Source organism: Panicum virgatum, chromosome 2N (genome assembly GCF_016808335.1).
Source record: "Panicum virgatum strain AP13 chromosome 2N, P.virgatum_v5, whole genome shotgun sequence".
Taxonomy (NCBI): Eukaryota; Viridiplantae; Streptophyta; class Magnoliopsida; order Poales; family Poaceae; genus Panicum; species Panicum virgatum.
The window spans coordinates 39,045,593-39,054,712 of record NC_053146.1 but is presented as its reverse complement, the minus strand read 5'-3'; the positions used below and the strand labels follow the sequence as shown (position 1 = coordinate 39,054,712).

Here is a 9,120-nt window from a genome sequence, read left to right as displayed (position 1 = left end):
ACTTAACCACCGCTACCACACACCGCGACCTTAGCAAGTTCATCAATACAGACGGGGTCTCACCAAAGGTCATGATATCGAACACAACCCCGTCCGTCGTCCTTATATTGATAACAGAAAGTAAACAAGCAATTCCTATAAAGCTCGCGAGTGACAGGCAATCACTCGACTTTTACCGGTCCTACAAGCTTAGCAAGTAGTCGAACTCAGGTCTAGTGTTCAGTACATAGGTTCCTAGGATCATGCATCTAGGGTTTCAATTCAAATCCTAAGAACTGTAAATGCACAAGTAAAAAAATAATAGTAAATGATAATAATTTGAAAAGTAGGTTATGTCCGGGGCTTGCCTTCTCGGTAGTCGCTAACTATTTCAGCTCTAGGCTCTTCCGAACTTTGGTTCGGGGCTTCAGTTAGTTCAGCGGCGTTCACCTGAACTTCTGGATCACCTCTGTCAGACTCCAGGATCAGCTCGTACGTCCCGTCTGATAAGGCAGTCGTATCTATATGTAATGCAAGAACCATATTATAAACACACATGGGCAAACATTTATAGAGTAGTTAAATAACAAATCTAACTACACAAGACATCATGATCAACAGCACCAATGAAGTTTACTAACTTCATAAACAAGTGGGGGTGATATCTTATAGCAAGTAAGTCATGGTTTGCTAATAAATAAACAACTCAAAGCACAAACAGAAATAAATTTAGCAAAAATTACCCTAAACAGAACATGAACAGATTAAGCTACCCTGTAAAAATCATGCCAAGACATGTAGCCAATTATTCATAACAATTCAAACATTCAGACCACACCTAGAACAAGATTGAATTATATAGGTCAAACTATAGCAAACCAGAAGCTCAAAATTTAACTGGATATCTACACAGAAATAAACTAGCTACTGTGAATTTTTCATGATTTTATCTACACAGAATTAATTCTTAGAAAAATAAACAAAACAGACATCAATTTAGCAAGATTCATTTTTAGATCCTGTTATATTCATGAAATGATGCTCAAACTTCATGTACAAGCTAAGATACTCCAGAAGAACACTCAAGAAAAAAAATGTTCATGATTTATCATGAACAGAAACTAGTTACCATAATTAAAGTCTACTAAACAAACATTAAATAAAATAAATAGCTACACATGAGAACTGAGCACGAAATTTTTATAGCAACACTATATTCACATGAGTAGTTCACCATAAAAATTTCACTGGAAGACAAGACTTTAAACAGTAGTTAAGAAAAAGATAAAATCAACTAATATTTATGCACTAGTAACACAAATCAAACTTTTCAGCAAAAACATGCAACTAAAGCCTAACATGTTTTTGATTCTACTACAAAGATCTCTTCAAGAGGATTCCAAAACATCAAGATTTGCTATTTTATGAATTTCCTATGAATTTATACTGAATTTCAAAGTTTACGGCAAATCTTAACAAACAAGTCCCTGAAGGCACTATTCATATGTGTCTTGGGTTTGCAGACAGCCCCCTGGGCTTCATCGAATTCCAACCCGAGGCCCTTAGCCAAGGTCAGAGAGGGGGAGCGACGTTGACCGGCCGAATCCGGCGACGGTGAGCGTCGGCGGCGAGGGTGGAGTTGGGGAAAAAGATCAGCAGGCCAACGTGGACCTCTGGGCGGCTTTGGAGCTCGAAAGGAGGGTTGGAGATGGCGTGTCGACGGCGAGCGGCGGCTTGCGAGCTCGGAACGCGGCGGCGGGGTGACTCCGGTGGCGAATAGGCGAGGGGAAAGGGCTGGGGAGCTGCGCGAGGTCGAGGCGCGGCTAATGGTGGGGGCTATAGGGTTGGAGCAGGTCTGTGGTGGCGGCTCCACGGTGGGGGTGAGCTCACCGGGGTTTCGAGCGGGGGCGGCGGCGCTGTTCTGGGGCGTGAGGGCGAGGAGAGAGCAAAAGAGTGAGGGGATTCGGTTTCTGGGGCTTTTGTAGTGCCCGTGCGCGCGCTAGGCATGGGCGGCGGGCTCTACAGGGGGCGCTCCACGGCGGGGTCGCGGTGGCGGCCGCGGGGGCAGCTCTGAGCTCGGCGGGGGCGCGTGGCACGGTAGGGGAAGGCACAATGCGATGGCAAGGGCGGTGGAGGAGGGGAAGCTCGACGCGTGGGCGCCAGCGCGATGCAAAACGCGGCCGAGCGGGCTCTCCACGGCGCCGGCGACAGGCTCTGCACAGCGGCGCCGGGGAAAACAGGGGAAGGAGCTGGAGGTGGAAGAAAAGGGCTGTTTTGCAATTTCCAAAACTTCCAGGGACCATTCTGTAAATAGGCAATAACTTTTAAACTAAAGCTCAAATGAAAAAGTGCCCAACATGAAAGTTGTTCAACTTTTCAAGATCTACAACTTTGATATTGTGCAAAAATTTATTTGATCAAAGGATAGAGAGCTAAATTTGAAAACATAGAAGGGAATTTGAATTTAAAGGAAACTTGTCTTTTTCAATGAAATTTCACTTCAAACTTGGGCTGATTTGAAAAGTTTCCTGCCATGTAATGATTACACCACATTTTGCAAAAACACCCTCCACAAAAGCTATAATTGCACACCCTATTCAAATAAACTACAGAAAAGACCTTGCATAAAATCACAATTACACATATAACCTTTATTATTTACAAAAAGATCCTTTTTCAATTAAAAAGAGCACAAGATGCATACAATGAAGGTAATTCGATTGTGCAGACACCTAGGGTGTCACATGTTTGGCCCCAAAGGCCGGACCGTTCACAGTTCAACTCTCGACACCCACCAGAAACACTTGTGTCTTGGACAAAAAAACTTCAAGGAGGGGCGGATCGTCTGCACTACCTGGGTGGACTGTCCGCCTGTAAAGATGTTCGGACATCCGAACCTTCTGCACTGAAGTTCGGACATCCGAGTTGGCGTACTGTCCGCCCCCGAAGACCGGACCGTCCGTAGTTCAACTTTCAACACCCACTAGAAACACTTGTGTCTCTGACTAAAAAAACTTTGAGGAGGGGCAGACTTTCTGCTCCACCTACGCGGACCGTCCGCGTGTAAAGACATTTGGACATCCGAACCTTCTGGAGTGAAGTTCGGACGTCCGAGCTAGCGGATTATCCGTTCCCGAAGGCCGGACCGTCCGCAGTTCAACTTTCCACACCCACCAGAAACACTTGTGTCTCTGACTAAAAAACTTCAAGGAGGGGCGGACCGTCCGCCCCTAGGGTTCAGCTCATCTTTTGAAAATCCAGAGTTTGCCATTTTGGTAATGAACCGTTTGATAATTTTAGTGTATCAAGTGCAATTACAGAACTAATATAAATTGAATGTGATCTATAACCGCATAAAATAATGATTAACATGAGTAGAAAAATTAAATACATATACTTGAGTGATTTTGACAAGGTATATTCAAAGTGCATCGTAATCATTTAGAAGAACAGAAAAAAAGAAGAAGGTCACAAGAAAATTGAAAAAAAGTTATGAAACTCGGTGGTTGACTACTTTTTTATTTGAATTGGTTTAGAACCTAAAACAAGCAATTTACACTCGATTTAGTATAATACGTGGAGAAAGAAAACAGAGTATAGACACAAGTAAGAGTGTGGTGCAGTGGTAGAGAAGACTACGTGAGAAGAAAGTTGCGAGTTCGAATCCGGGCGCGTAGCGCGCCAATATTGTGCAAAAAATACTAAAAAATATGTCGTCAGCAACAAATTGGCAACTACTCTCGTCCTTTTTGTTTGTAAAAATATTATTTGTTCGTGTTGTTAAATTTTTTATTCCCAGAATTCAAAATTAATTATCTAGTATTAAGAAATAGTTTTTAATAAAATCATTCAGATATATTCATGTGTGGTCATGTTTTGAAAATTTTATCATAAGAAACACCATGGCGCACTCAGAATTTAATTTAGATATATGGTTAATTTTTTTTAAATCTTCAACATGTTTGCATGCAGATGAAGTAAGAAAATTTGTCTCTTTTGCATGTTGCATGTGCATACTACACATGTATAGATGGTGAGTCACGTGTTGATTTTTATATGGACCAAAATTCAATTGAACCGTAGTAGATTAGTGCAGGTTTGGATCGGAAAAAAAATTATCACCTTGTGCGACGCATAACCGTCCCCGCCACGCACAGGTCGGCGGACGGCGGCACGCGGAATTGACCAAGCCGCAGACGCCCAGGCCCAGCCCACGCGGACGGCCTTCCTCGATCGATCTCCCTCTCCCTCCCCGACCCCACTTCCTCTTCCTCCTGATTCCTTCCCATAACTATAACTAACTACAAGCCGCCGGTTTCTTCGGGACCGTGAGAAAGAGGAAACCCTTCCCAAGTCCCAACCCCCACGAATCGAGACTCCTCCGCTCTTCCCGACCCGCCGCCGTCGGTCCTCCTCCTGCTGGTAAGTAATCAGCTGTTTCCTCTTCGTTAGATTATTAGATTTTTCCTTTCCGCCTGCGTGAGATCCCAATCTCCGACGGACCGTCGCCGCCCAGCAAAGCAAACCCAATCGATTTCGATCGTCTCCGCCGATCCATGTCCGATCCACCACCAAATCCTCTTCCTGCCGCTACTTATAGGCTAATATTTAACAAATAAACCTCGATCTGGATCTACAATAATACTTACAATCTGCCCTGAAAATCCAATCCCATCCAACCAGGTTCGCCGCCATGTTGGAGGAGCTGCTCATCTTCACGCGGGGCGGCCTCATCCTCTGGTCCTCGTGCCGGGCGCTCGGCGCCGCCGCCCTCAAGGGCTCGCCCATCGACGCCCTCATCCGATCCTGTCTCCTCGAGGACCGCTCCGCCGACGCCAGCTTCTCCCAGGACAACTACGCCCTCAAGTGGACCTTCCACAACGACCTCGGCCTTGTCTTTGTCGCCGTCTACCAGAAGATTCTCCATCTCCTCTACGTCGATGATCTCCTCGCCGCCGTCCGCAAGGACTTCTCCCAGATTTATGATCCCAAGCGCACCAACTATGACGACTTCACCGACATATTCCGCCAGCTCCATCTCGAGGCCCAAGCGCGTGCCGAGGACATGAACAAGTCCAAGCAGGCCATTTCGTCCCGTCCGCTGCCAGCCGTCTCCCACAAGACTGCTCCCAAGGCTCGCGGCGCTGGCACCCGTGCTACGACCAAGGGTGGCGCCTCTAGGAAGGATGACTCTGATGGGGAATCATCCGGCAAGGACCACCACACTCTGGCAAATGGTAGCCACGAGAATGCTGCTCCCAAGGACAGCTCTCATACCCGCCCTGCTGTTGTTAAGGGCAAGGAGAACGGGGGCCCCAAAGACAACGGGGCCTTCGATGTAACTAAACTACAGAGGTTGCGAAAGAATGACAGGAAAAACACTGGTGCTGACAACGCAACCAAGCAGCTGACCAAACCTGACACAAAGAAGAAAGGGAAGCAAGACAGGGTGTGGGATGACAAACCTTCTAACAAGAAGTTGGATTTCACAGACCCAGCCGATGAGAGAGGGGATGAGGTGACAGAACATGTGGCACTCAACCAGGGAGATAGCATGATGGATAAGGATGAGAACCTCAGCAGCGACAGCGAGGAGGAAGTGGTCGAAGATGGACCGAAGAAGAAAGGCTGGTTCTCCTCAATGTTTCAGAGGTAATCCATGCACTCCCCATTTTTCGTATATTATTTGGACATATAGTCTATACTCAATTAACTTGGCTCAACAATTGTTCCTCTTTGTTTCCTTCATTAGTCACGCACTTAAAATTATCTGAGTTGCATACTGCTTTTGCCTTAAAAAAAGAGAGAGAGAAGAGGAGCATGCTACTTTTGCCTTAAAAGAGAGAGAAGAGGAGCATACTGCTTTATTAATTGGCTTATGAGACGCATTTGATATCCGAACCAGCCAAAAATATGATGCTCTCTGATGTTGATGTCTACTCTCTGATGCTTTCTGGATTTGTTTTGTTTGAATGTCCATTGTTAGTGACATGTATTTATGCAACTCCTTTTCCGGATGAGAAAGATTGAAATATTTTTCCTATAGTTAGATGACAACATGCCCTGATTAGGCCAAACCATTGATATGTGAAAACCTGATACGTAACCATGCCACTTTCCTAGTATGGTGCTCTGTCCTATGCAATATTTTGTAAGTATGATAGCGAAATAAAGCTTAGACTCATTCATGATGTAATGCTAGATTTTGCAGTGTCCGCTAGGTTTTTTCCCACTTTTCTTATCATTTTTTTAACCTTCTGGCACCAAACAGACAGGTCAATTGCATGTAACTATGCAATATTTTGTAAGTATGATAGCGAAATAAAGCTTAGACTCATTCATGATGTAATGCTAGATTTTGCAGTGTCCGCTAGGTTTTTTCCCCCTTTTCTTATCATTTTTTTAACCTTCTGGCACCAAACAAACAGGTCAATTGCATGTAACTTTTATATGATCTCCAAATCTATGCATGCAATAAAATGTATTGTGCTTTGTTGTGCTCAGTATTGCTGGTAACAATGTATTGGAGAAGTCTGATTTGCAACCTGCTCTCAAGGCTCTCAAAGATAGACTGATGACAAAGAATGTGGTATGTGCTTATTCTGTAGTTGTTTATTTTGTATACTTATCAATACATAGCCTTTTCTGTTTGGATAAAGAAGGTGGTCTTACTTATGCAGGCAGAGGAAATTGCGGAGAAGCTTTGTGAATCTGTTGCAGCTAGCCTTGAGGGCAAGAAGCTAGGATCATTCACAAGAATATCATCTACAGTCCAGGTTTTTAGCACACCTTCTTATCTCACCAAAGCATCTTATCTTTAGTGCAACCTATGCATCTACTCTATAGGTTGGTTATATGGTCCATTTTATGGTTGCTCCTGCAGACAGCTATGGAGGAGGCTCTTCTTCGCATTTTGACCCCAAGGCGGTCTATTGACATACTGAGGGATGTACACGCTGCCAAGGAGCGTGGGAAGCCATATGTCATTGTTTTTGTTGGGGTGAATGGAGTTGGCAAATCAACCAATCTTGCGAAGGTTGCTTATTGGCTTCTTCAGCATAACCTCAGTGTAACGCTTGCAGCATGTGACACCTTCAGATCTGGTGCTGTTGAGCAGCTGCGGACTCATGCACGCAGGCTTCAGGTGGTGATCTAAGTTCTACATCCAGTGATTTCACTGCCATGTTTCAGTTCTTGTCAGTTTATGAACTCGGATTTTGTTTTACAGTTCATTAAGATAGTTTTGTGAAAGAGTAGTTTGAAATTGTAAATTTGTTCATCTGGAGTTTCCTTTCTGAACAAGTACTTGTTTTATGATGAAGCTAAGAAAAAGAAAATGCCTTCCATACCAAACTTGGTCATATCCTAGAAAATCGTGCCAATTTTTGGCCTAATGAAATGTCACCATCTTCAATTTTCTCCATCAGTTGCAGATGGGATGCAATTGACTTACCATTTTATTTTTTTAAGAAACTGGAGGTGCTACTGATTACATTTTTAAAGAAAAAATGAAATAAAACAAGAAAAAAGAAATTACAGAGAATGTATCCATTTTGTTATTAAAGGGGATTATTTAGACTTTACTGTCAGTAACCAAGGAGAAATCATGAATGAACTTTGCTTTGCAGGCAGATACTGTCGGATGCATATCATTTAAAATCCAATGATTTATGTGTTCCGAGCCTGGTCATGGTCATAGTAGTTTGCTGGTGTTTCTGTAGCCTTTCTTTTGTTTTGCCGTGCGTCATATTTGTTCATAATCAATTTTTCGTTCAGCAAATCTTTTGGTGATAACCATGCAAATTCCTGTGCAACTGCTCTTCTTGGCAAAAACCTGTCCATGCCCCTCTTTCTTAGTGGCCATCTAACTAGTTTCTATTATGTAGCGTCGTTATTTGTACATGGAGATTGATGGTGATGGTATTGTGTGCAGATACCTATTTTCGAGAAGGGTTATGAAAAAGATCCAGCAGTTGTAGCGAGGGAAGCTATTCAGGAAGCAAGCCGAAACAAATCAAACGTTGTTCTTGTTGATACTGCTGGACGTATGCAGGTAGGCTGAGTGGCTTTGTTTGAGTATCTTTGTTTCCTTGTACTGGAAGATGTAGCCTTTGCTTTCAAGTTGCCCTGATGGTCTCTTTCTAACTGAATCTCTGTAAGGATAATGAGCCACTCATGAGGGCGCTCTCCAAGCTCATCAATCTTAACAGCCCAGATTTAGTTTTGTTTGTTGGAGAAGCATTGGTTGGGAATGATGCTGTCGATCAGCTCACTAAGTTCAACCAGGTATGCTCATCTTCCGAAGACGGATAGTGTTGAATCATGCCCCTATCTATTCATAGCCCTGTGGAATTTGGCTTTCATCGCTAACTGTACTGAACAATTTTATTTGTTGCACAGAAATTAGCAAACCTGTCTGCTGTTCCTACTGCTAGATTAATTGATGGTATCCTGCTCACCAAGTTTGACACCATTGACGACAAGGTCTGAACTCCCCTCACTATGGGCATATTCTGTTTGCGGGTGTTCTGATACAAGCGTCCGAAACATGCAGGTTGGGGCAGCGCTTTCCATGGTGTATATATCTGGAGCTCCGGTCATGTTCGTCGGTTGTGGCCAGTCCTACACGGACCTGAAGAAGCTGAATGTGAAATCCATCGTTAAGACCCTCCTGAAGTGAAGGAAATGCATTGTGTGGAGCTGTACCGCACAATTCTGTTCCATCTTTATATCCCCAGTGACCTTGTCATGTTCATGTTGGACGTCGTGGATCTGTGATACTGCTGTACTTGTGTATGGGTAACTCTTGCCCTGTGTACTTGTGTTTACTTGGTCGTCTTGCTTCAATAATACAACGTATGAGTTCAAATGGGTACAAGTGAACTGGATATTCTCGAGTTTGCCAGATTGCCCTAAGATGGAGGCTGCTCGGTAACTGGACTGGACACCGTTTCTGCAGCACATCAGGCAGTCCCAACGTGAACAACATTAATAGTGGTCTGAATTTGCTCCGAATATTTAGATTGTCACACCCCAGTGTTAATCATGCTCATTAATTGTTAATCATAGCTAAGCATCATCATTAGTGCTAAGCATGCTTGGTTAGTTACAATTTATGTTAGCTGAGCTCTAATTCTTGTT

At 43.8% G+C, this 9,120-nt stretch overlaps 1 protein-coding gene across 3 annotated transcripts; it reads left to right on the top strand.

Moving 5' to 3' along the window:
* Positions 1 to 4,252: 4,252 nt before the first annotated feature.
* Positions 4,253 to 8,862, top strand: LOC120660399 (signal recognition particle receptor subunit alpha-like). 3 transcript variants are annotated; one of them, XM_039938919.1, is made up of 9 exons: positions 4,253 to 4,401; positions 4,663 to 5,631; positions 6,484 to 6,568; positions 6,660 to 6,755; positions 6,863 to 7,123; positions 7,913 to 8,032; positions 8,140 to 8,265; positions 8,380 to 8,463; positions 8,534 to 8,862. In XM_039938919.1, the coding sequence occupies exons 2-9, from the start codon at positions 4,673 to 4,675 to the stop codon at positions 8,657 to 8,659; spliced, it is 1,857 nt and encodes a 618-aa protein (XP_039794853.1). In that variant the 5' UTR covers positions 4,253 to 4,401; positions 4,663 to 4,672; the 3' UTR covers positions 8,660 to 8,862. The 3 variants fall into 3 exon arrangements, with proteins under 3 accessions (XP_039794853.1, XP_039794854.1, XP_039794855.1); XM_039938920.1 differs by having other exon boundaries at positions 4,264 to 4,400; positions 4,659 to 5,631; XM_039938921.1 differs by having other exon boundaries at positions 4,299 to 4,400; positions 4,656 to 5,631.
* The last annotated feature ends 258 nt before the right edge of the window (positions 8,863 to 9,120 follow it).

Bases quoted from the DNA above. Each gene is read 5' to 3' on its own strand.
- LOC120660399 (XM_039938919.1), top strand. From the start codon at position 4,673: ATGTTGGAGGAGCTGCTCATCTTCACGCGGGGCGGCCTCATCCTCTGG. The intron at 5,632-6,483 runs GTAATCCATGCA...TGTTGTGCTCAG, and splicing joins TTCTCCTCAATGTTTCAGAG to TATTGCTGGTAACAATGTAT. The intron at 7,124-7,912 runs GTGGTGATCTAA...TATTGTGTGCAG, and splicing joins CTCATGCACGCAGGCTTCAG to ATACCTATTTTCGAGAAGGG.